This window comes from Budorcas taxicolor, chromosome 8 (genome assembly GCF_023091745.1).
Source record: "Budorcas taxicolor isolate Tak-1 chromosome 8, Takin1.1, whole genome shotgun sequence".
In the NCBI taxonomy this organism is placed as follows: Eukaryota; Metazoa; Chordata; class Mammalia; order Artiodactyla; family Bovidae; genus Budorcas; species Budorcas taxicolor.
Genome location: NC_068917.1, coordinates 72896497 through 72923582, shown reverse-complemented (window position 1 = coordinate 72923582; position 27086 = coordinate 72896497). Strand labels below are relative to the sequence as shown.

The 27086-nt window shown below is 51.5% G+C and overlaps 1 protein-coding gene across 1 annotated transcript in view; it reads left to right on the top strand.

Moving 5' to 3' along the window:
* Positions 1-784: 784 nt before the first annotated feature.
* Positions 785-27086, top strand: part of PEBP4 (phosphatidylethanolamine binding protein 4) — a 220885-nt gene continuing 194583 nt past the window's right edge. Inside the window, exons 1-3 of the mRNA XM_052644724.1 lie at positions 785-929; positions 1015-1151; positions 7594-7720. Of these exons, the coding sequence (XP_052500684.1) occupies positions 1021-1151; positions 7594-7720 (258 nt within the window). The 5' untranslated portion in view covers positions 785-929; positions 1015-1020. The remainder of the gene's footprint in view (positions 930-1014; positions 1152-7593; positions 7721-27086) is intronic.

Sequence of the window (27086 nt, the reverse complement as noted above, 5' to 3'; positions counted from 1 at the left end):
CCTGGGTCCCCCACACCCCTCTCAAGGTGTGAGAACTGCCTTTGATCTTTCCCTTGCCCTGCTCTGGTTCCAATCAGAGCCCCATACACTCCAGCCTGCCGGCCTGTTCCCCAAGGGAATGCAGACTGCCCTGGGGTCCCAGCTGAACTGTTCAGTGCAGCTCAACCCCAAGGCCCCCCTTCCTCCCAGTACAGCGCTGTGCGTGCCACCCCCATCTTGGGCGGCTCTGCTGGCCATCTTCTCCAGGGACTATTATTTTGGGAGAATGCTGAGTTCAGCACCACCACAAGGTATAGCTGGACACGCCCCGGTGTCCTCAGCTGGCCCTTTGGAGCTGTCCTTTGGGCCAGGCAGCCCCACCCACTGGAGCAGTGGCCCTTCCTACACAAGGTCACCACGTTCAACCATGACCCCCACCCCACAGCCCTGAGGCCATCTAGACAGGCAGCAGAGGAGCTGTGGGCAGGAGAAGCAGAGCTGTACAGGGGGCAGTGCCCAGCCTCACTCCTGCTCCTAAAATCCCAGCAAAGTCAGGCTCTCAGGAGCACCCCCAGACCCCGAAACCTGGGGCCACCAGCCTCCAAAGGGTTTGCCTTAAAGCCAGAAGGGCAGGCTGGCCCTCGGCCAACTGACTGCACACGGGGAAACTCAGGGTAGGAGGTGTGTCCGGGACGAGGTGGGCCGTGTGAGAGGCTTGTATGAGCCCTCTTGCTCTGCAGTCTGCTCCGTACCCGGGCAGCAGCAGGAACGAGTGACAGCACAGCCCTGCATAGACGGAGGAGGGGCCTAGGCCACGGCTGTAAATTGAATCCAGCTGGGAGGAGGCCCAGGGCTGCTAAGGGACTTGTGTCCGGGTGGCGGATTAGCTGCTGGAGCCCAGGCTGTGCCCGCCCTTCTCCCTGGCGAGCAGAGGGCTCTCTCCCCACCAGGTGGGCCCCCTTGGGCAGGGGCTGTGGGTGGGAAGGGCACCCCCCGCAGAGGGCCTGGCAGCTCTGAAGAATCCTTCCTTTCCAGGTGCCCATGGGCTGGACCATGAGGCTGGCCACAGCAGCCCTGCTCCTGGGCCTCGCGGTGGCGGTCACTGGAGAGGAGGAAGACAATGACGTGTGTGTGTACGAGGCTCTGCCCGACAACGACGCTGTCCTTTGCAAGTAAGGCTGGGTGCAGAGGGAGGGGGGGTCTCCGGGAGTCAGGGGCCACTGGCTCCCACGGCAGTGTCTGTGGAGGGAGACTCGGATCGAGGAGAGGACTGTGAGATAGGCCTGTGCCGTCAGTCCGGAGGGTGGTCCTCTCAGCCCCAGGAGGGCACCGGGATCTGGCCGACTCCCCTGGGGCCTCCAAACCTGAGGGGCTGGCTTCACCCTCCCTGCTGGGACCCCAAGAGAGACCATCCCTCCCCTACAGCCTGGAAGGCTCCCTTTCCCCCCAACAAAGTGGCACTTTCAAGAAAAGTGGCACTTGACAGAGGCTGTGTAACCAGACCCTCCCTGTGTGAGAGGTGGTTGTTTGCTTTTCTCAAACAAAGCCCTGGAAGTGTCAGGAAAGGCTGGAGTGGGGCCACTGGACATTGTCCAGAGAAAAGGCTGGGCGTCAGAGGCTGGCTCTGTCCCTTCCAAGGGCACAAGCTTCTCTCACTCTGTGTCGGAGTCCAGGTTGCTCCTCACCCATCGTGGGTCAGAAGAACCAGTCTTCATCACCCTGGACTCATGGGCCATCCCGAGGGCGGCCCAGGCCACATTGCCCCCAACACCCTCTGCCAACCTGGTGGCCGAGGACGCTGGCGTCACACTGAGGCCATCGGAAGTAAGAGCGGGAGCGAGGACTCACCCCTCTTACTCTGTCTCCTTGAGTACATTCAAATTCTTACAAACATTAACATTACTTTTAGAGAGATAAATATGTTTTTTCCTTAAAAAGTTGGGCAGCTGAATTCTGCCACATCCCCCTCCCCCAAAATGGCACAGATTTTGTTCCTATCAGTACAGCTGTAACCCTGGTGAAACAGCGCTGGGTGAAATTTTGTGTGAGGGAAGGTGGGCAGGGCTGCTGTTCCTATGCATGCAAGGTGCTCTGCGGGGCAGGACCTTCCCGGGGGCAGGCAGGCCTTTCCCTTTGGTGGGCCAGTCAAGCCCCCCCCAAGCTGGGGAAGACAGCGGGGCCAAGGCCATGATCACAGCCCCATGCAGAGAACCTCTTTGCTTCCCATGTTCACTGTGGGACACATGGATCCTATGTATACAGTCACCATGTACAGAGGGAACCCACCGGCACCCCATCTTCCCTGGGCTCAGTGCTGCAGACATCCACAGGCTGGTCTCCTGGTGGCCTGGGGACCACAGCACGTGCAGGAGCTCCAGTCACCCAGTATGTGTAGGGAGTTCTGCCAGTGATTTAGAGTCCTTGACCTATTTCATTGCTACCATGACCCCACCAAGTACGTATTATCATCCCATTTTGCAGATAGGAATCCCCAGAGATTAAATAACCTGCCCATGGTGCTGATATACCTGACCAGTGGCAGAGCTGTGATGCTAACCCCTCCCCTCACTGCCCCTGACTACACCGTCTGACTACATTCCTACTCTTTTGCCACTCACCTTCAACTGCTGACCCTCGTCCAGGGCCCAGAGCATCTCAAGTGAAGGGAATCTGTCTTACAGCAGTCCAAGGGGCTGCTACAACACAGGGCCACAGACTGGGTGGCTTATAAAAAACAAAAATTATTTCTTACCATCCTAGAGGTCCTTCCTTGGTAGCTCAGATGGTAAAGAATCTGCCTGCAAAACAGAAGACCCAGGTTTGATCCCTTGGTCGGGAAGATACCCTGGAGAAGGGAATGGCAACCCACACCAGTATTCTTGCCTGGGAAATCCCATGGACAGAAGAGCCTGGCAGGCTACAGTCCATGGGATCTCAAAGAGTCAAACACAACTGAGCGACTAACACATTCTGGAGGTTGAGAAGTCCAAGGTCAATGTGCCAGCAGATTGTTTGTCTGATGAGATCCCACTTCCTGACTCATAGATGGCTGGATCCTTGATGGGTCCTTGCAGACTGGAAGGGGTGAGAAAGCTCTCTGGTAAGTCTTTTCTATCTTCATGAGAACCTCACCCTCATGACCTAAGCACCTCCCAGAGGCCCCACTTCCATATTTCATTACCTTTAGGGCTAGGATTTCAGCATATTAATTTTCAGTTCATTGCAAGGAGTCATTCTCAGGACTTCTTAGAAGACACTAGCAGATCCCCAGTTTGAGACCTTAATGGACTTCCAGCATTAAGCTTGCATGCTAGGACATGAGTTTTTGACTGCAGATCATCATTGCAAGAGGGAAGCTTTGACTTTATAACTGCTGAAGATTTTTTTGGTAAAATATCCAGGGGATCTTCCTGACCCAGGGATTGAACTTTACTCTCCAGCATTGCAAGCAGATTCCTTACCATCTGAGCCACCAGGGAAGTTTATTAAAAGATCGTCACAGAATGAGAACACAAAGGAATATATCAGACTCCAAAGTTGAGATCAAAAAGTTGAGTTCTATGCCCCCCATCCCCAAGGATCCTGCTCAGTTCAGGCTCCTGACCTTATTGAGAGACTCCCCTAGAGAAGTGCCTCCTCTCCCGGGTATTGTTAGAATCTAACAGGGAATTCTTGAAGTTAGCACTCAGGACCTAAAAGTATTAATCTATAAAGGAGGAATTTCTTGTGCTGTGACAAGCAATAGAGAAATATTGTTAAGAGAAAAGTTCTTCTAGAATAATACCTTACCTATGCTTGAGGGGCTTCCCTGGTGGCTCAGATGTTAAAGAATCTGCCTTCAAGGTGGGAGACCCAGGTTGAGAAGATCCCCTAGAGAAGGGAATGGCAACCCACTCCAGTATTCTTGCCTGGAGAATCCCATGGACAGAGGAGGCTGGCGGGCTACAGTCCATGGAGTCACAAAGAGTCGGACATGACTGAGCGACTTTCACTTCACTCTTGAGGAAGACAGACTAGACCAACAAAACCACTGAGAGTCAGAACTCTAGGTTCAGTCACAGGCATGAAAGAACTAAAGTCATCCAACCGCCATCCAGTGGGTGAACCCACTCAGCTCCTCCCTCCTTGCTGCCTTGGCCCCAGTGGCCCCAGTGGACTCTCACAGGGACACGACCTGCTTCCCAATGCCCTCTCTTCTCTACCGAAAACCTCCCACATCATAGAGGGCACCCTTGTGTCAAGGCTTGTGACTTGTGACTTGTCACAGTCACCCTTGTGACTGCCCTTCTTTAACTTCACCCCCATTCTTCCTAGTTTTGCCCCAGGCACTGCATCGAACAAGTCTAGTCTCTCTGTCCCTGGAGGGTCCTTCCAATGTTTGGAGACAGATGTCATGACCATCCCCCGTCCGCTGCCTTCACCTGCAGTGTTTTTCCTCTGAGCCTCCACCTCTCATCCTTCAATTCCTCCTTGGGGGTCTTGTTCTGGGCTCCTGCCTTAAGGAAGAATAGACCCACGTGTCCACACTGAGAACCACGCAGCAGAGGGTGGGGTGTCCCCTGAGTCCCCAACCGCCTCTATGAAGGCAGCCTCCCCTCCATGGACATTTGTGTCTCCCTTGCTTTGGGGGCAGCTGGAGTCTGAGCTTTTTTCATCCCCAGGGAGCTGTTTTTCTCTGATCTGATTCTTATGATGCTGAGTGACCTCCGGGAACATCCAGTCAAGGGAAGTGCAGACAAGCCTATGCACTCCTCCTCTGTTGCTTACAGCAGAGTTCCCCAAACCTCACAGCGGCACGCGTTTATCGCCTCAGTTTCTCTGGGCATGGCCCAGCTGGGCACCTCTGCCAGGTTCTTGGGAGGCTGTGGTCCAGCTCTTGGCCCATGGTGATAGCCTCACCTGAAGAATGAGACTTGGAGGCAGCATGTGGGCTTCAGACCCTGGGCTGACAGTGCCCTGTGGGTATGATGGGGGCCTGGCTGGATGGACCTAACTGTTGGTCCCCTGGCACCCTCTGGGGCTTTGCTTGCATGCTCAGTCATGTCCAGCTCTTTGTGATCCCATGGGCTGTAGCACGCCAGCCAATCCTGTCCATGGGATTTACCAGGCAAGAATACTGAAGTGGATTGCTGTTCACTCCTCCTGGGGATTTTCCTGATCCAAGGATGGAACCTGTGTCTCCTGCGTCTCACGCATTGCAGGCATATTCTTTATTGCTTGAGCCATCTGGAAGCCCCTCAGAGGCTTTAGGCCTGATCTGAGAGGCAGCAGAGAGCAGCGGCTTGCAGCGAGATCTTAGTTCCCTCCCCAGGAATTGAACCTGGGTAGCCTGGATAAAAACCAGGAATCCTAGCTGCTAGTCCACCAGGGGCTAGGGGCGAGAAGCAAAACTCCCCTGGCCCTTGCCCCCTCCACCGAAAAATGCAGTTCTCAAGGAGGCGAAAACTGTAAAACTGAGTATGAAGTTTGTTATTAGAGGCACAGCACGACAACTGGGAGAGCGCACAGATAGACAGTTTGTTAAGACAGAAGCAAGGCAGAGATGCACACCCGGAGAGAAAGGGTGTGGGGTGTCTCCCCTAGTGAGGAATGCAGTAAAGAGGCGGTTAAGTCCGTTATATAGGGCAGTTCTTCTGGGTCTTTGTTTATCTTTGGCCAATTATCTGATTTCTTTTTCTACAACTGACCTGCCCTAGGACCCTCCCCAATATCCATGCACAACTGTTCTCTGAGATGGATTCCAGCCCAGAGGCCTATGGGGGAGCCTCAGCATCACCTGCTATGGGGAGCTTTCACCTTCTTTTTGACCCTCAAGGAGGCTTCCGGTCCATGTGCAGCATCTCCCTTGTCCCATGGAGGGGACATTTGTGACCTCTTGATCTTTTACTCAAACAGGGTTTAACCCTTCTCTGTCCTGCCATAGCTGTTATCTTGAAGTATCCACAAGAGACAAAGCCTGGCTATTTGCCCTGTTTCTGTTCTTATTTCTATTTCAAAGTACAAACAGGAGGATGGTTGTAAATGCCTAACCTGGAGCCTACTTACTTCATGTCTCAGGAAACGCAAACAGGAGGCTAGTTAAGTGTCCCACCTGAAACCCGTTAATCTCCTGCCTCAGGCCCTGCCAGTTTGATGATTTTGCTTAACTATAAGAAGATCAAACCAATCAATCCTAAAGGAAATCAACCCTGAATACTCATTGGAAGGGCTGATCCTGAAGCTGAAGCTCCAGTACTTTGGCTACCTGATGGGAAGAGCCGACTCACTGGAAAAGACCCTGATGCTGAGAAAGACTGAAGGCAAAAGGAGAAGTAGGCGGCAGAGGATGAGATGGTTAGATGGCATCACAGAGTCCATGGATATGAAATTGAGCAAATTCCAGGAGATAGTGAAGGACCGGGAAGCCTGGCGCGCTGCAGTCCACAAAGAGTTGGACACGACTTAGCGGCTGGACAACAAGAACTTTTAAACATTTGCAGCAATTCTACAGGGATAGAAAAAGGAGACACTTTTGTTCCCTCTGGTCCTCAGTTTCCTTCCTCCCCACCCTTGCCCCCCACCTTCCAGTTCTGGGCTGTGGGCTGAGTCTCCATCTTTCTGCCAGAAGAGGGTCCCCTCTCTCAGCCTTAGATCTCAATGTTTGCTGTGGCAGGGGGTAATGGCAGAAACAAACCTTAAAGTCCTTAAAATACTGCCATGAGGAGAGATGAAAACCCATACTCTAAAACTTCTTCAAAAGTTATTAAGACTATACCACCTGAGGACTTCCCAGATGGTCCAGTGGTTAAGAATCCACTTGCCAATGCAGGGGACACGGCTTCTATCCTTGGGAACATCCCACATACTGCGGAGCAACTAAGCCCAGGAGCTGCAACTACTGAACCCGAGTGCTGCAGCTACTGAAGCGCACACACCTTAGAGCCCGCGCTCCACAGCGAGAGAAGTCACTGCAGTAAGAAAGCTGAGCACCGCAGCCAAGAGGAGCCCCTGATCACTGCAGCTAGAGAAAAACCCACACGAAGCAACGGAAGACCGAGCACAGCCAAAAATAAAGTAAATGAATAATAACGCTAACAAAGCACAAGGAATGGCATATCGAGAGCCTAGGGCAGGGACGACGGGTCACCCAAAGAAGGGAGCTATGCAACTACTGCTGGGATTTGCAGGCATGGAGAGGGTCTTGATTGTTTAAAGGACAGAGAAGTTTGTCCCCATGAAGAACACCTGTGATAACTTGCTAAACCTTTCTTTGTGTAATAACGACATTCCAGAAAAGCAACATAAAAATATCATTCTTCTATACCCAGCCCTACTTTAAAGACACTGACTGGGTTTGCCTATGGATTTTTTTTTTTTTGACTAGTAAACACTGACAGTAGTGAACACTTTCCAACCACTGATAACCTGCCAGGCCCTGTTGTAAACATCGGTCACTACTTTACCCCTCTCATCAACCCTACAAATAGGTATTATTAGTATTCCCACTGTACAGGTGGAGAAACTGAGTCACAAGAAGTCAAGTAACTCAAGCTCCACAGGCCAGACTGAAGCCTTATGCACCCCCCAGCTCCCCGAAAACCCAAACACAAGACAACCACCTCCCTCTCTCCACAGGGGCCTTAAGGTTTTCTACCCAGAGTTGGGTAACATCGGCTGCATGATCGTTCCTGAATGCAACAATTACAGACAGAAGATCACTACCTGGCCCGAACCAATCGTGAAGTTCCCTCAGGCCCTGGAGGTGAGCGAGCTGGCCTGGCTGAAGTGGGAGGGTCGCTCTGAGATCCGGGTTCCCTCTGAGTCTGTTCCTCTGAGTGACAGGAAACCATGTGCAGAGCCGGCTGAGCCGGGATTGGCGGCACCAGATGGCTTGTTGCCCTGAGCGCGTGCCTCCTTTAGAGTGGCCCATCGCCTTGGAGGAGGCTGGGGTGGGTAGCAGGGGCTGCAGGCTGCGAGCTTTGGCATGGTTCAGGGGGTGCTCCACCTGGAGACTGGCCAGGGGATGCAGAGGGTGGCAAGGAAAATGAGAAGGGAGGGATCTATGGGGAGCTCTTTCTCAAGGTGCAGAGTGGCAGGGTTTTCAGAGTGATCTAGATGGGGAGGACCCGATTCATAAGGAGCAGTGCTTCTCACGTGGGCTGAACAAGTGGAGGTCAGTGCCCTTGGTTCTTGGGCATCACAGTATGAGACCCGCTCAGAAGGTGGCCCCAACTTGCCCAAAATAAAAAAGAGAAACATTCTAGGAACTGTATAGAACTATTCCTTTTTCTGGAAAATGATCGGTACCATCTTGTTCTGGAAGCTTCTCTTGGTCTGGGAATGTAGTAAGCCTGGGGAAGGGCGATGGGAGGGGGAAATAGAGCTGCAGTTGTCAGGAAAGCTGCTCCAGTGGCTTAGTCGCCGTTTCTTTCTTCTTTGACTCCAGGCTGAGCTCCCAGATTGTCAGGGGGTGGAGGGTAATCCTTGTTCTGTCTGCAGGCTGTAGCAGAAGGTGCCAGTGTCAACCTAGGCACAAGGACTGTGATGTGTTCAGGACTCGAGTGGGTGGAGACGGAAGGGTCATGGCCAGGATGTGACCACAGGCACACCTCTGCCAGCCTTCTGATCCCCCTGCACATCGTGGCAGGGAGGGACTACAGAGGGCTCCCCCCCTCCGTCGGCCCAGCCTAGGGGCTGTCAGCACAGGGATAACAAGATGACAGGTTCTCGAGTGGGGCTGCGAAGACTACTCAGAAACAGAGGGAGATTTTTATTTTCTTTCTTTTCTTTTAGCCATGGCTTGTGGCCTGTGGGATCTTAGTTCCCCGATTTAGGGATTGAACCCAGGGCCCTGGCAATGAGACCACAGAGACCTGACCACTGGACCGCCAGAGAATTCCTGAGAGTCTTTTCTTTCTTTAACTGACTTTCACTATCAGGGAACAAATACATGGTGATCTGTCTCACAATTTATGAGGCTGAGAACATGAAGCTTGTGTCTGCAGCACTGACAAACATCCTTTCCTCTGGGAGGCTAAGCAAGCTAGTCATGAGAGACTTTCCGGGTGTCCTCTTCCTCAGCCCTCCCAAGCCTGTCACACACGCACACGTGTGTGCATGTACACACACACATGCTCATGTCAGCCCTCCCCGCCAGAAGCCCTCCACCTGGATCATAACATAGATAGGTGGAAGAAGTGGAGGAAGCATAAGCCTCTGTGACTGTAACTCAGGGCAGGAGCCTGTTCCTCCAAGGAAAGGTATGATGCTTATACTCCATGAGACAGGACTCTCGACTTCACCCTCAATTCACTTGTCCTTAAGGAGTGAGGAGTTTGGACCAAATACTTTCAGAGCCCAGTGACTGTCCCAAGAGGGAGTATGAGCCAAGAGCTCCATTCCCAGTGATATTGCTCCATTCCGTGTGACATTGCCACATATGTCCACTAGATGGCAGTGTAGACTTTCCTGAGTCCCTGGTGCCCTTGGCCGCAACAAGTTTGAAGCCAGTTTGGGAAGCCTTTGCATTTGACTTGGTCTAGTTGGTACTGATGGTCCTTGGGCATGAACACAAAATGCAAAGCAAATATCACCCCCTCCAGATCCTGAAATCTCCCACCCTGCCTCAGCCCAGAGTGGGGCAGGGGAGAAAACCTGGAGATTTACGAAGGAAGCAGAGCTGTGGATAAGAAATCCAAGGAAAGCAGGAATTTCACAAAGGATAGTCTGGCCAAAGTGGTGGAAAGAAAGAAAGGAAAAGTAGAATTCTACTGCTGTAGAACTATAAAGTTTACAGAAATCTGTCCTTTGAGAAGGCAGGTTCAGCTAGAGTGTCAGAAGCTGCCATTTATTGGGTGGTACCCACTTCATGTTGAATACTGTGCATGCCTTGCTTCGTTTAATGTGCTCTCAAGTTAAGTATTTATTTAGTCGAGATTGTCGATGGCAAGAGGCAAAAGTCAACTCAAACTGGCTTGTGACAAGAAGAAAGAAGGAAGGCATTAATGGTTCACAAACTGAAAACTCCAGGGATAACTTCAGGCACGGCTGGATCCAGGTGCTCAGTCAACGTCACCAGGAAGCTATCTGTCCCTTTTCTCTACTTGTTTTTTCTGTGCTGGTTTTGTGTGTAAACACTCTTTCCTGTAATGACAAAGATGACTCTATCAGCTTCAGAGTTATGTTTTACTAGTTTATTAACCCACTGGATTGACCCCATCCAACCATTAAAAGTCCCTGGATTTGTCCTGTTTGGATCCCGTGTTTATCCCTGACCCAAACGGTGAGGCTGGGCAGCCCCATTTACTCTACAAGGGCTGAGAGCAGAAGAGGATGGTACCCCCCCACCAAAGGAGCATCAAGGGGCAGGTTTTCAGAGGGGAGATAGGATATTGAATAGGAAACATGAGAGAAAAGGTACAGAGTCCCTTTAAAGTGGGGACAGGGAAGCCCGAGTCCTTAGTGAGAGAAGAAGACGAAGGCATTTCCTCTGGGCCCAGGCTCTGATGGAAAAGGGTAAGAGGTTGGTGACTATGTGGAGATGTTGCCTTTCAAAGGTGATCAAAGCAGCTTATAAGGGACACGCCCAGGAAGCCCACCCACGAAGCAAGCCGTGAAGCCCTGGAAGGAGCTGTGCAGTGGGCAGGGGGGACTAGGCTCTGTGCCCAGCAGAGGTCTTCCTGCCGGCTCAGGCCCCTTCCCCAGACTTGGACCCTGTACTCCCATACTCCCCACCCCTACCAAAATGCTTCCTCCTCTGAGAAGCTTTCCCTGACTGCCTTCCTCTGAGTAACGCTTCCCTCCCCCCAATCTTTGTTGGGTCTCTTCTTTCTCTGAGCATTTTTCACATCCCCTACCCTCCAAACCCAGCGTTTACTTCCCTTCGTCCTGTACTGTGGCTGCTTCTGCATATCTCCTGTAGCGTCAACTGATTTATGAGCTCTCGGAGAGCACGACCATGTGTTGTATTTCTTTGAACTACCCACAGCCCCTACCCAGCATCACAGACCCCACATTGGCTGACTGGGTGGCCAGGTGGCCAGATGGTTGAAGGAAGGAAGGAATGCATGGGTGGCAGGTGGACAGACACACCTCTTGGAGCGGCAGCTCTGAGGCATGTGAGCCCCATGGTTTGTGCTTCAAGCTGCCGGGTGTCCTGGGGCCTCGGCAGAACCCCAGACCAGCATTAGTCTCTCCCCTACCAGGATAGGTGCGGGGCTGGGGGTGGGTAGGAGGAAGCAGAGAGAGAAGAGGAAATAGGGTGGGCCCCCTAGAAGGCAGAGTAGTGCAGGAAAATACAGCTGGTCCCAGTGCCAACAGCCGCAGAGAGCCAAGAGAGGCGATGAAACAAGAAACTTCCCTCCCCGGGGCTGTGACAGACATTAGGAGGCAAACATCTTAAAACGCATCCCCTTCTCGAGCCAAGGAAGACTGAAAGGGCCCTGAGAAGCTTCTTGACTGTGGCTTATTCTTCACCTTCAATTTAAACAGCTGGAATCATTCTGAAGGGAAGAAATTGCTGTTAAGTGAGGAGTGTGCGTTGCATTAGAGGGAAGGAGCACAGACCACAGCCGTCCTTCCTGTGGGTCCTCGGCTTCCCAATCTGTTCTCCTCCCCAGCAAGCCAGCGACCCTGAGTGTCCCCCCTCCCTGGGCTGAGCAGGCATGTCCCCACGTCACACGGCACCTACAGCATCTGTGTGATTGCCTTTTGGGGACCACCTCCTTGCCCTCATTGGCCCAAGGCAGAGACAGAAGTTTCAGCACAAATATTATAGAGGCCTGGAAATCTGGAGACATGCACATGTGGGAGAGTCAGAGACCGTTCTCGATGAACGAGCCCTCGGAGCTCCCCGGCCCACTGCCTATCACTCTTCTTCTTTTTCTAACTTTTTACTATATACAGAAATACAGCCGATGAACAATGTTGTGATAGTTTCAGGTGGACCGCAAAGGGACTCAGCCATACATACACATATATCCACTCTCCTCACAAACTCCCCTCCCATCCAGGCTGCCACATAACATTGAGCAGAGTTTCATGTGCTGTTCCAGAAGGTCCTTGTTAGTTATCCATTTAAAATGTAGCCATGTGTACAGGCAACCATAAGTTCATTCCCTAAGTCTGTGGGCCTCTGTTTTGTAAGTAAGTTCATTTGTACCATTTCATTTTAGATTCAACATATAAGGGATGTCATAACATATTTCTCCTTCTCTATCAGACTGACTTCACTCAGTGTGACAAGCTCTAGGCCCATCCATGTTGTAAATGGCATTATTTCATTCTTTCTAATGGCTAATATTCCATTGCATAAACGGCCCACACCTTCTTTGTCCACTTATCTGTCGACGGACATTTAGGTTGCTCCGGTGTCTTGGCTATTGTAAACAATGCTATGGTGCACTGGGGTGTGTGTATGCTTTCAGATCATGTTTTTCTCTGGATATATCCCCAGGAGCTCCCATCCTTTTTATACACAGAGCAGGAAAATGGGAGCTGCTGCCATCACGAAATGATTAGGACACAGGGCTCCAACACCCGGGAGCAGCCCCTGATGGATTAGCAGATCCACCCAGCTCGTTTTCGAAAAGATGCTGAGAGGGACCGTGCCCACATGCAGGGGGCAGCCAAGCGCAGTTGCTCCTGGGACAGCAGCTGGTGCACAAGCTGTTGAACCACAGGCACCCTGTTAGTGCTGCAAACTCAAAGATAAAGGGCACCGGCCCTGAGCTCCCAGTCTAAGGTGGAGAGACGGACAGATGCATGGAGCGCAGAGATACCATGTCAGTGCTTCAGGAGAGGGACCTCAGGCACCACGAGGGCCAGGGAGGGCAGCCAAGCTGAGCTGGGGTCTGGAGATGCTTCCAGGGGGAGGTGACCCCGAGCTGAGCTGTGCCAGTGACAGACAGGAAGCTGGGACAGCCGGGTGAGGGCTGAGGCTCCCGAGGGGGCAGGACCACACTCTGAGGGGGTCACAGATGCTGCTTCATGAGCGCTGGTGTGAAATCTAGTCTTTATCTGGAAGCCAGGCTGGGGAAGTGGGAAGGTCACCATTTGATTTTCAGGCTGGTGCAGGTGATCAGATTAGCAATTCAAGAAGGTCCCTTGGGCAGGTCACCCAGGTGCCTGTGGGAGGGTGGGAGAAACACAAGGCTGGAGGCAGGGTGAGCCTGCTGAAGCAGAGGGTGATGGCATGGACCGGGGCCGGGGCCTGAAGGTATAAAGGCGGTCAAGTCCACCGGGCTTGGTAAAGGCAGAGGAATGGGTATCGCCAAGAAGGAGACAGCCGGGACAGCTGTCGGGTTTCTGCGACAGGCAGGTGGGTGGCTGAGAGTTAAGCTGGGCGTGTAATTTATCCCCCAAAACAAGACGTTTTGGAGAGTGAAGGAAAGGTGCTGTTGATAATAATTGGGAGGAAGGGCACTATCGGGCACTGTCACTAACAGCGGTGCTGTCACCAAACGAGGGACACAGGAGAAGGTTTGGATCCACAGGGACCACGGGCAGTGAGTGGCAGCAGCTTTGCATCACTGAGGCCCCTGTGTGCGCCCAGTGAGCAGATCAGTCTAATACTGGGAAGAGAAGGCAGGGCTGGAGGCCTAGCTTTGGGTCCTTGGCATCAGGGCACAGGGTGGAGTGTTCCAGGAGCCTGGGCTCCTCAGGGGACTGGGGAGGATACAGAGTGGCCAGCAGCAGCCAGCCAGCAGAGGTCAGGTCAGACTGGCGAGAGAGAGGTTGCTGAAGGGCCAGGCTGGGGAAGAGCTGTCGGATTTGTCAAATTCCCTGGCACTGCTCTCCAGCAAGCAGGAGAGGAGTTTCAGGGCAGTGGGCCTGGGGAGAAGGTCAAGTCAGGACACGGTACAGAGTCTACTGGAGGGGGTTCACCCACGTGATGCTTCACACCTGTGATGCTTTAGGGAAGAATTAATTAATGAGGTGCAACTGCAACCCAGTGCCAGGCACATGACAGAAGCATAATAAATGGTATAGCTTGTCATACAATAAAAGACTGCTTTGTAGTCTGAAGGGTAAAGGGCACAGAAGAAAGGCTGGGCTCCTGGAGGCTCTGAGAAGAGCTGGTGAGGTGGTAACAGAGAAGGGGGCTGATAGGTGGAGACAAGCCTGGGAAGGCAGGTGGGCAGACCACCCAGAACCCAGGTAAGGATGCTTGTATGGAAGACAGCCTGCTCACATGTCATTTTATCCTTTGTCCTTGGCTGAAGGCTGCTAAAATCACCCCATTCTGTCCCACCCCAGCCCAGGGCCACCCAGCCATCTTTTTGGGGGGTGCCTCTGGCCACAATAGGGCCAGGTGAAAAGAACGATGTTCATGGCTGTCTCTAACCTTTGCAGTCAGAGTCTGAGGTCGTAGAGAAACTTCCTATGCAGGATTTCACATGATCCTCCTAGCAACGCTGGGAGCTGGGCCAAGTAGGGATTATCCCCACAACTGCAGGATGAGAGGCACTTCCCAAGGGCAAGGTCAAGCTCGCCCAAGCTGGGGAGTGGAGGAATCAGCCCTGGATAGCAGGTGTCCCACCTCTCAGTTCATTGCTCTATCACCTTCAAGATGTTGCTTCTCAAATGCACCCCCAAGTCCCAGAGAAGAGTCCTGGATGTCCATGCGGGACTCAGGATGTCATGCACGCATCCACTTCCTGGAGCAGATCCTGGCTCCCTGTGGGACACTGTCCCAGGAGCCAGTTGTTGTTGTTCAGTCACTCAGTCGTGTCTGACTCTTTGCGACCCCATGGACTGCAGCATGCCAGGTTTCCCTGTCCTTTGCCATCTCCTGGAGTTTGCTCAAACTCATGTGCATTGAGTCGGTGATGCCATCCCACCATCTCATCGTCTGTCGTTCCCTTCTCCTCCTGCCTTCACTCTTTCCCGGCATCGGGGTCTTATACATTCCTGCCCACGAGGGGCATCTTGTAGCTGTGTGAATGTAAGTTACAGCCATTGCTAAGAGGATGACCTCAGGAGGAGCCCTTCCATGGCTGATGTTTTGCTCCTGGGCGCCTTCATCTCGGAGCTTCTTGGCCTTGACCTTCATTTCCAGTCCTTTTTATCCCCCACCACCTTTTCCATCATCATACTCTCTGCTCCAGGGTTTACAGAAGCCCTGGTCAGACCTTTCTATAAATCCGCCCATCCCCAGTCCACAGGGCTGTTCCTGAGAGCACCGGCAGAGAGGGTGTTTGTTCAGTGACTGAACCTCTGATGTCCGCTGAGAGCTCCCGGTCAAGTGCTGGGGAAACGGGCTCCAGATGTTTTTCAGATCAAATAATGTTCCTTTGAAAACACTGTGTGGGCTGCTTCACTGAGGGGGCAGATGGGGCCTGAAAGGCCAGTTCAGTGGGTTTGCATCCGGGTTTAAAGAATAAAGGTCACTCAGCCAGTGTGTGTTGGGGTCCAGGGTGGGGTGGGGGTGGGGGGTCGCCTCACCCTTGGGATCTGTCCTCCGTGGTCTGCTGGGAGTGTGGGCAGAAGTCTCTTGGATTTTAAAATTGCTGCACAGCCTTGATTGGAGCCATTTAGAGGGACAAAAACATGAACTTTGAACGCCCCGCAGTGACTTTTTGTAGGCTCTTGCTGGAGAGGGGGAGGTGGCTTTACAGAGGAGTTCAGAGAAAGACCAGGAGGAATTTAAAATAAGGCATAATGTCCTTTACTGTTTCTTAACGCTTGGGGACTGAGGGGTGAGGGGAGGAGGTGGAGAGGGCATCTGCTAGGAGGGATGCACCCACTGCAGTCTGCAGGGGCACCCACTGCAGTCTGAGCCCTCCCCAGGCCAAGGGCCTGAGAAGAATGGGAGCTGGGGTGGCTGCTGGGGGTTGGGGCCTGGCAATGTCAAGTGATTTATAGCAAAGGGACAGGTTGAGGGGACAGGTGGAGAAGGAAATGGCAACCCACTCCAGTGTTCTTGCCTGGAGAATCCCAGGGACGGTGGAGCCTGGTGGGCCGCACAGAGTCGGACACGACTGTAGCGACTTAGCAGCAGCAGCAGCAGCAGAGGGCACAGGGGGCATGCAAAAATGTGAAGAAATCAGGGACGGTTTGCTCCCTACCTGCAGGTCTGCCCCGACAATTTAAGGCAGGGTCAGGAGAATCCATGGGACATTCTAATTCCCAAGTCTGAGTTCTGCCTGTGACGTTGGGCATGCGGAGACCCTAGACGCCCCCGTAGCGGCGGGCAAGGCCCAGAGGGCCAGGAAGGAGCAGGACCTGCCCGGCTGGTAGGCGTGGCTCTCCAGGCCCCGCGGGTTGGAAGGCGGAGCTGGCCTCTTCCCTCTCCCTAGGCTGCAATTCCAAGAGGCGACACCAGAGGGAGATAGACGACCGTCATCCCGCCCCATCAAGGTGAGAGGGCTGGGTGGCCAGGGTCTCAGGCATAGGGAGGCAACGCCAGGGCCTTGGGATGGTGGAGACTTAACCTGGTAATGGAGAAACGGTAATGGTAATGTGCAAGCCTCCGCATTCCTTGCTCACCTCTCCTGGGCCAGCTGGCTGTGGGGATACCCTTCTATTCAAATACAAATATGTCTGGAGTGGAATTGCTGACACTAGGCACCACTAACTTGAAATGCCCTACGGGCCAGGCTGGTAGACTGGTGGGTGAAACAACCGGTTGGAAAGCGAGGAGAAGGGGAAATGCAGGCCCTCACATCCCAACTGGTAGTAAAAAGTTATTTTAAATTGTGCTGGTGGTCCTCTGTTCATCCCATTTCGCTTGCCTGCAGACTTGACCTGCAGAGTCAGGATGGTCTGGCGGGACTGAGAGCTGCCGGCTGTGAGAGTTGGTTTTTCCGTTCACAGAGCTCTTAGAGCCCCAGGATTGGTCTGAGAAGCTTGCAGTTCCCTGGCCTTGCAGAGACCTCATCTCACACCCTAATCTGTTGCCCGTAACACCATGACCTTGGGCAAGTTGCTTCTCACTGAGATTCCTTTCCCTTACCTTAAAATGGGTATGAGGTCCACTTCTGGTAAGATGAGCAACCAGTTATCCGTCCCAGTCTTTTCCGGGTCCATCAGTAGCATTTGGTCCAGGTGGTCACCTCTTCCTCGTAGATAGATGGATGGTTTTCATCTGGCTTCAGGCACCCACACACTCCTACCCGCTTCTAGTTCTTCACTTATTCAGCCCCTCTGCTGGGTGCTCGTCCTCCCACCAGCCTCTGCTTGTGGGATGCCCCAGGCCTCAGTGTCACGCCTGTAGATGTCATCTGTATGCTCTCCTACTCACATGGCCACGGGGGGGTCTGATGGACCCTCACAGGCAACACATCCAATGCCAGTGCTCCATCCCCACCCTCTCCAAACACGTACCTTCTGCCATCATCCCCGTCTCGGCAGAGCTGCCCCAGCCCCAAGTTGTGCCAGCTGGACATCCTGGCATCTTCAGTAACTGCCCCTTCTCTCCCACCACACATGCATCCCAGTCGCTGGGAATCTGTCCAGTCACTGACCACTTCTCTCTCCTCCACGGTTAACACCAGCCAGGGCCACACCCTCTCTGCCTGAATTATTGGCAACAGCCTCCTACCTGGTCTCCAGGCTACCACAGCTACCCCGAACAGCCAGCCTGTCCTCAACAGAGCGACCAGAGCAAGCTTTTACATCTCCTGGTCAGATCAGCTCACTCCTCTGCTCAGAATCCTTCCGTTTCTCCTCAGGTCACCAGAAAGTAAGAGCCAGCGTGCTCACAATGGCTTACAGGACCCCTTGTGACCTGGCCCATTGTCACCCCTCTGACCTCAGTCCTGCTACTTTCGCCTTGCTCGCTGGCTCCAGGCCTCCTAGCATCTCGTCTGCTTCTGGACCACAGCAGTCACGCTCCAGGGCCTCTGCGCAGTGCTTCCCTCTGCCTGTGTCTCTTCTCCCCCTCACATCGTCACATCCTCCCCTGCTTCTGACTCTGCTTAAATGCCATCACCTCCAAGAGGCCTTCCCAGCCCCTCGGCCTGGCACCCCGAGCCCCTTATCCCTCTCTACTTCTTCCTATCATGTTTATCACCTTCTAACCTGCACATCAGTTCTTCAGTTATTGTGTTTACGTTTTGTTTGCCTGTCCCCGCCCCGACCCCACAGCTAGAATATAAGCTCCATAAGGGCAAGAATCTTTGGTTTATTCCCGGATGCATCCCAAGTGCTAGCAGTGTCTGCCACATTGTTGTTGTTGTTCAGTTGCCAAGTCATGTCCAACTCTTTGCAACCCCGTGGACTCCAGCATGCCAGGCCTCCCTGTCTTTCACTGTCTCCTGGAGTTTACTCAAGTTTATGTCCATTGAATCAGTGATGCTGTCTAACCATCTTATCATCTGCTTCCTTCTTCTTCTCTGCTACATTGCAGACACAATAGATATTTTCTGAATGAAGATTATTGAATGATGGTTGTGAGAGATCACATATATAAAGCCTGTCAGTGCCGACACAGGAAGCATTCCAAAAATGATGATGGTGATGGTGGTGGTGACGCTGGTTATAATAATCTTCTCCAACACCTAGGTGCCTAGTGCATCCTGCAACACGTCAGTGGAGGCGGTATCTAGAAGATTTGGCATACAAGTATGGCAGAGGGTTGTAGGGGAGGTTTAAGGGTTAAGAAGAGATAGCAGAAGAGAGCTAGAGATGGAAGGGACATGTTTTATACCTCATCGGAAAGGAATAGAGCTCCATGACTGGACACAGTGCTATGCAGAGAACAGACACTAGGAAACCTTTGGAAGGGTTTCCCAGGTGGCTCTAGTGGTAAAGAACCCACCTGCAATGCAGGAGGCACAGGAGACGCAGGTTCGATCCCTGGGTCGGGAAGATCCTCTGGAGGAGGGCATGGTAACCCACTGCTGTATTCCTGCCTGGAGAATCCCATGGGCAGAGGAGTCTGGTGGCAGACTACAGTCCATAGTGTTGCAAAGGCTCAGACATGACTGAAGCGTCTAAGCACACAGGCAAACCTGTGGAATGGATGAGTAAATCCTTTGCCTTGTCATCACATGCAGAGACCACTTTAGAAGCTGGGCAAGCAGCCTCAGCAAAAACTTTGGGCAGGGGGGAGGCTGAACTGAAATAGGGACAATGGAAGGAAGGCAGTAGTCTCCTGAGGCTGGACAGAGATGGGCAGTCTGCCATGGCATCTTCTCGGATGGCATCCCTCTGCTCAGGATCACAGCGTCCCACCAGGTAGGTATTCACTGACTCCTGGGACCCTACAGGTGACTGCTGGAAGAGAAGAGCCATATCTCTGGGAAACTGAAGTTTCAGGTGCCCTCTCCCTGTTAAAACCCCACACCCTCACCCCATAGCTCTTCTTCACACAAACCTGGTATTTGGTGAAATGCAAGACCCTGATGCTGGGAGAGATTGAAGGCAGGAGGATAAGTGGGTGACAGAAGGTGAGATGGTTGGATGGCATCACTGACTCAATGGACACGAGTTTGAGCAAACTCCGGGAGATAGTGAAGGACAGGGAAGCCTGGCGTGCTGCAGTCCATGGGTTTGCAAAGTGTCAGACACGACTGAGCGACTGAACAACAACAATGCCAGTGAGACTGCCTTTAGTTCTTTCTTCAAGTAGAGTGATGGTTAATTTCAGGTTTGGAGTCGAATCCCTGGATTGCTAATGTGCTCAGACTGAAGCTGCTCGCCAGCTCCCATGCATCTGGCGCTCCCCATCCTCCACCTCCCCATCTCAGATGGGAAACAAAGCCACGTGAGGTGTGTACCTTTTCCAGCGTGTAATCGTGGAACAGCTATTTCCTCCTCCCCGTTCATTTCTCTCATTCACTAGCAAAAAACCAGGGCTCCGTGGAAAGGTGCCTACAAGGCTGAGATCTGAAAGGCAGAAGCGGCAGGTCAATTCCTGCATCTCCCTGGCAACAACCTCTGACCTGGCCCTGCCAACTCCAGCCTCAGACGAGTGAATGCAGAACCCCACCTGTACAAGAAATCCAGGTGGTTTAGAGCAGTCAGTGTGAAATCAAAACCACAAAGCCATAAAATGGCTGGGAAAGCAACATACAGATAAATGTTTGTCGGGTTGCAGGTTAGGGTGGGTCTGCCTAGGCATAAAAATCAAGACAAAGTCAGATGGGGAAAAAAAGAGGGATGTGAGTTACAATTATATTTGAAACTTCTGCACTTTAAAAAATGCCATAAACAAAATAAAAATCCAATGACAAACTGAGAGAACATATGTGCCACAAATATGGCAATGGATTATTATCTTTATTGCATAAAAAGCCCTTATAAATCAATAAGGAGAAGATGAATATCGTGTAGAAAAAGGGGGCAAAGGATGTTCATAGATGATTATAGGCAGAAGAAAGTTCATTAAAAATGTGAGGGGAAAACTCAATTCTACTTATAATTTAAAGACCCATAATTTTTTAAAACAGTACAGATTTTGTTTAAAACCTACCAAAATTTGCACTTTGGATTTTTTTTAAGAAGAGTGTACATTACAGGTAGAAATACAAATTGTTTCAACCTTTCTGGAGGGTGATTTGATAATGCATATTAAAATTATTCACATGTTCATTGCATTTGAACAATAATTTTAGCTCTATGAATTTATTCTAATCTGATTAATGAGACATGCACACAAATTGATGGAAAAGGATGTTCATTGTTGTGTTCAAAATAGCAAAAGAAAAAAGGAAAGCCATCTAAAAGTTCAACAATAGATTGGTTAAATAGAATATGTTCTATCCATATGAAAGAGTACCATGTAGCTATTAAAAAATCATGTTCTCCAGGAATATTTAAGGCTATGGGAAAGTCTTACAATATGTTTTTAAGTGAAAGAAACCAAATGATAAAACAGTAATTTCACTATAGTCCCAATTTTCAAAAATTATATCTTTTTATGCATGCATGCAAAAAAAAAGAACTAGACGTATGAAGAATACATCAAAATGTTAACATTGGCTCGTTCTGAGTGGTGGGATTAAGGGTGATTTTTATTTTCTCTTTTACACTTGTCTGTAATTTCCATATGTTCTCCAGTAAATGTGTATTACTTTAATAATAAGGGGGAGAAAAGCTATTTGGGGAGAAAAAAGAGTGAATGCTAAGAGGAAAAGGCTTCAGCTACCCAAATGGTCTGAGTGCTGGTTGCTGTGGAAACTGTAACTTTGAATTGCCCAACTTTTTGTGAATTACTTCCCTGCTCTGCAGGGTTAGAGCTAGGGCTGGATTCAGCTTTATCGGGGTAGGCGTGGGCATGCGTCCAGGGACGGGGGAGGTAAAACTGAGGGGCCCTGCCTCAGGAAAGAGCCCACGGGGACCCTGTGTTTCATCCTGGCCCTCTCTCCCCTTCCACGTATGGAGGGACCTGGAGTCCCAAGGGGATTGCCGGGCATAACCTGCCCCACAGACAGACCTGCCCAGGAACCAAGAAGAAGCCCACCGCCTCTCTGAAAGTGTCCCCAAGTGCCTTGTAGAGTGTTGATAGTTCTCATTAATCAGCCTTTCTCCACTCGCAGCCCGGCACCTAAGGGGTGGGTTCCCAGCAGTGGCATGGGGAAGTAGGGCAAAAACAGCTGATGCATCAGAGTCCCAGGGACCATTTGCTGAAGCGGGGCATCTAAGCCAAGCCCCAGCCCCAGTCAGAGCCTTGACCGTGTGCCCTCTTGCTTGCCTTCTCTTTACTGCCTGGAAGGCAATCCCTGTTCTGAGCAGGAGTCCAGGATGAAGCACTAGCCCCAGGGCCTTTCAGGAAGCTGGGGGGCTGGGTACCCCGAGTGCAAAGACACTTTCAGATGCCTATTCTCGGAACACGAATGTCTCGCTGCCATTTGTGAATCCTGCTCTGAGCTCTAGGGTGTGGAGAGCCTGGTTGGTTTATAGATCGAGGCAGCCACAAGTTGGAATTTTAAAAAGCAATGTGTCCTTTGAGCAGGAGCCCGGGCTGGGGGCTTTGCAGGCTGTCGCTTTGTCCCAGGGACCAGATGGAACTTGTTTTTCTGTTCACTTGGGGGTTTAACCCTTCATGCACTCCCTCCTCCGCAGCCCCATTCAGGAGTCGCTGCCTCTGGGGCAAGGAGTCAGCTATGAGACAGAATCCACGCATGTGAGCCTCAAAGACATTTATTGGGTATGCCTCATCTTTTCAGTCCCTGGCCTTTGCTGGATTACTTTGTTTTATTTAGCACAATGACATGTGACAGGCACTGTTCTAAGTGCTTTAGAAATACGAACCCACTTACTCTTCTCAGTCGTTATTATCCCAGTCTTTACAAGTGAGTAAACTGAGGCACAGGTGGGTTAAGCAACTCCCCCAAGGTCACACAGCTGATGAGTGAGGAAGCCAGGATCTGAAACCCAGCTACCTGGTTCCCAAATCTGTGTATTTAATCACAAAATCATGGCTGCCTCTCAGATAGCAGGCAAATGGATTTGGCTCTTAACAGTTTGAAGCTCCTGGGGTGATTCTTCCCGCTTAAGCTATGAGAGCGTAAGGCACCATCAGTGAGAGATGGAGTTCACATCCCAGGCACTGGTGCCATCCTGGGTCTGTTTCACAGGCTGCTCCTTCAGGTTTGTCCCTTGGTCCTTCTCTGTGAGGCCCGGGGAATGTAATGAGAGGTCCCAGGGTTCAGGCGCTGCTCCATTCCACTTGCAGCCTGTGTGAACCCAGTGTGACCTGGGGGCCCGGAGTTCCTGCTGGAAAAACTTCATGTCACATACAGTTTTTCATACAGAGAATGAGATGGTTGGATGGCATAACCGACTCAATGGACATGAGTTTGAGCAAATTCTGGGAGATAGTGAAGGACAGGGAAGCCTGGCGTGCTGCAGTCCATGGGGTCGCAAAGAGTCAGACATGACTGAACAACAGTAACAGCGTACAGTTTTCCTCCTGCGGAGGTCCTGGGGTCTGCCTTTGGGCAGGCTCTCTTGCCTGTTTATGGAGCAGAACCCACAGGGCTCTGTGAACCTTTATGACAGACCGGAACCCCAGGAGACGGAGCTGACCCTAGGGAAGTCCGCACGGTTCTTTCTCCCCTCTCTACAGAGGCAGGAGCTTGAACAGAGACTGGGGCTGTGACAGAGTGGCAGTCGGAGATGGGTGTCCACAGCATCCAGACTGTGTAGGGAGAGACTGCAGCGTGGGGAGGGGCTAAGAATGCCTCAGGTGGGGCTCGTCACCTCCTCATCAGGGTTATGAGTGCCCTCGGGAACACTGCCCCATGCCATGAGGGTACAGGGGACCTGGGGAACTGGGACTGCTCTACTCAGGAAGTGACGCGGGGCTTGGAATCAATGATAAACATGGCACCGCAGTTGAGGGGGGCGGGTGGCACAGTTCCCTGGTGGCTCAGGGGTAAAGAGTACGCCTGCCAATGCAGAAGACACGGGTTCAATCCCTGATCTGGGAAGATCCCATGTGCCAAGGAGCAGCTAAGCCCATGTGCCACAACTATTGAGTCTGTGCTCTAGAACCTGGTGGTCTCAACTACTGAGCCTATGCACCCTAGAGCCTGTGCTCACAAAAAGAGAAGTCACTGCAACAAGAACCTCACACATGGCAACAGTAGCCCCCGCTTGTCACAACTAGAGAAAAGCCGGCATGTAGCAACCGAGACCCAGCACAGCCAAACGTAAAGTTCTTTTTTTTTTTTTTTTAATGGCACTACAGGGACTTCCCTGCTGATCCAGTGATTAAGACTCTGTGCTTCCAATGCAGTGGCTGCTGGTTCGATCCCTGGGCAGGGAGCTAAGATCCCACGTGACTTGCCACCAAAAAAAAACCAAAAATGGCCCTGCAGTGGTACCACACTTGAGAGTGAGCTGTTCTTTCTAAGCACATCTTCTGGATAATTGAATCTTGCCCATTTACGTATTCTAACTTCTTGTTTTAGTCATTGTGTATGGCAGTCTTTCTAAAATAGATTCCATCAGTTCAGTTCAGTCGCTCAGTCGTGTCCGACTCTTTGCGACCCCATGAATCGCAGCACGCCAGGCCTCCCTGTCCATCACCAACTCCCAGAGTTCACTCAGACTCACGTCCATCGAGTCCGTGATGCCATCCAGCCATCTCATCCTCCATTGTCCTCTTCTCCTCCTGCCCCCAATCCCTTCCAGCATCAGAGTCTTTTCCAATGAGTCAACTCTTCACATGAGGTGGCCAAAGTACTGGAGTTTCAGCTTTAGCATCATTCCTTCCAAAGAAATCCCAGGGCTGATCTCCTTCAGAATGGACTAGTTGAACTCCTTGCAGTCCAAGGGACTCTCGAGAGTCCTCCCCAACACCACAGTTCAAAAGCATCACAGTCAACTCTCACATCCATACATGACCACAGGAAAAACCATAGCCTTGACTAGACGGAACTTAGTCGGCAAAGTAATGTCTCTGCTTTTGAATATGCTGTCTAGGTTGGTCATAACTTTTCTTCCAAAGAGTAAGTGTCTTTTAATTTCATGGCTGCAATCACCATCTGCAGTGATTTTGGAGCCCCCCAAAATAAAGTCTGACGCTGTTTCCACTGTTTCCCCATCTATTTCCCATGAAGTGATGAGACCGGATGCCATGATCTTTGTTTTCTGAATGTTGAGCTTTAAGCCAACTTTTTCACTCTCCACTTTCACTTTCATCAGGAGGCTTTTGAGTTCCTCTTCACTTTCTGCCATAAGGGTGGTGTCATCTGCATATCTGAGGTTATTGATATTTCTCCTGGCAATCTTGATTCCAGCTTGTGTTTCTTCCCGTCCAGCGTTTTTCATGATGTACTCTGCATATAAGTTAAATAAGCAGGGTGACAATATACAGCCTTGACGTACTCCTTTTCCTATTTGAAACCAGTCTGTTTTTCCATGTCCAGTTCAAACTGTTGCTTCCTGACCTGCATACAGATTTCTCAAGAGGCAGGTCAGGTGGTCTGGTATTCCCATCTCTCTCAGAATTTTCCACAGTTTATTGTGATCCACACAATCGAAGGCTTTGGCATAGTCAATAAAGCAGAAAAAATAGATGTTTTTCTGGAACTCTCTTGCTTTTGACCCTGCTTTCTTAAACAATGTAACGAACATAGTTTAACCTCTGTTAAATGATTCCAGGTCATCATTGTAAACATCTGTCACAGAGGATGCCCCTGCTACCTATCAGTTTTTCTTCCGTGTGGCAGAGGAAGTTACTGAGCCCCTAGCAAGGCTGTTCAGGATCCTAGCAGTTAAGGTCATGCCCCTGTGGGCAGGTCCAGCCTGGCCCTCCCAGGGAGGTAGCGCTGATGATCAGTCCTCCAGGACATGGAATAAGAACCCTGGAAGCTGCCCCAATGGCCAGGCAGTGTTTTCCTGTGCTTCTGACGCCAAATAGGGGGTTTGGGGCTTCCCAGGTGGCACTAGTGGTAAAGAATCTGCCTGTCAGTGCAGGAGACATAAGAGACTCAGGTTCAATCCTTGGGTCAGGAAGATCCCCTGGAGGAGGGCATGGCAACCCACTCCAGTATGCTCACCTGGAGAAACCCAGGGAAAGAGGAGCCTGGTAGGCAAACAGTTCATGGGGTCACAAAGAGTCAGACACGACTGAAGCAACTTAGCATGTGGGGATTTTATCCACACTGACAACCAGCTCTCCATCTATCCAACATAGAGTCCTACAATTCAATTCAACACTCACCTAACCACCCAGACTTAGTATCAGACTCCGCAGGTTAAGGGCTTGGTCCACAATGTTATCCCCCACTTCAGACGTTCATCACAAGCATTGTTACCAAGGGCGCCCACACTTCTCTTTACCTTACCTAGAGAGTTAGAGTCCCCGCTACATATCCTCACTTCAGGCTCAATAATCTGCTAGGAGAGCTCTCAGAACTCTGCAGAGCAGGGTTTCCTCCTGTTGCTAGTTATTATAAAGGATACAACTCCAGGAACAGCCCAGTGGGCGAGATGCCCAGGGCAAGGAAGTCGGGGGGCAGGGGTTTCCCAGGGGCTTCCATGCCCTCCTCAGGAGCACCACCCTCCTCCCAGCCCCTTGATGTGCTCACCAGCTCAGAAGCTCTCCAGGTCCCATCGTGTAGGGTTTTCACCGAGGTCGCATCACAGAGGCGTGATTGGTGGAATCATTGGCCGTTGCTGATTGACTCAATCTGCTCCTCCTCTCCCCTCCTTGGTGATCTGGGGGTGGGGCTGAAAGTTCTCACCCTCTAATCACACCTTGGTCTTTGTGGGACCAGTCCCCATCCTGAAGTTACCTAGGGGCCCTGGCCACCAGTCATCTCATAAACACACAAAAGACACTCATCACTCTGGAGATTCCAAGTGTCTTTTTCTTCTTTTTATTTAGCCTCTCTGCTGGCATACCAGATCTTAGTTCCCTGACCAGGGATGGAACCCTAACCCCTTGCAGTGGAATTACAGAGTCCCAACCTCTGGACTGCCAGCTGTGCTGTGCTTAGTCACTCAGTTGTGTCTGACTCTTTGCAACCACATGAACTGTGGACTCACCCCCAGCCCCCACCAGGCTCCTCTGTGCACGGAGATTCTCGAGGCAAGAGTGGGTTGCCATGCCCTCCTCCAGGGGATCTTCCCGACCCAGGGACTAAACCCAGGTCTCCCACATTGCAAGCAGATTCTTCACCGTCTGAGCCACCAGGGAAGCCCCTGGATGGCCAGGGAAGTCCCAATTTCAAGTGTCTTAGGAGCTCAGTGCCAGGCACCAAAGACAAAAGACCAAATATGTGTTTCTTATATGGCACAGTGTGTTTGACAATGTAGGGTGGATAAGTGGTATTGCAGGTGACTTTATATGCAATCAGGCAGGACCACACACGGACACATCCCTCTCCAGGGGTCAAAAGCTGCCAATCAACAAGACACACTCCCTCCAATGGCACAGGCAACTCCAGGAGGGCAAAGATCAGAGTGAGCCAGTTACTTCACAGCTGAAAGCCCTGAGCCCAGGACTATCCTGGCACCTGGTGGGTATCTGATCAATAGTGACTAATTATGTAATTGACAAGCAAATGGCTATTTTGCAGCAGTCACCTGGTTTCATGTTAACATCTTCATCAGCTTCCTTTTTGCTGTCCCCAAGTCTCCAGTGAATCTGCATCGCTCATTTCACAGTGGTCCTGAGCACAAAGGGCTTCCCAGGTGATGCAGTGGCAAAGAATCTGCCTGCCAAGGCA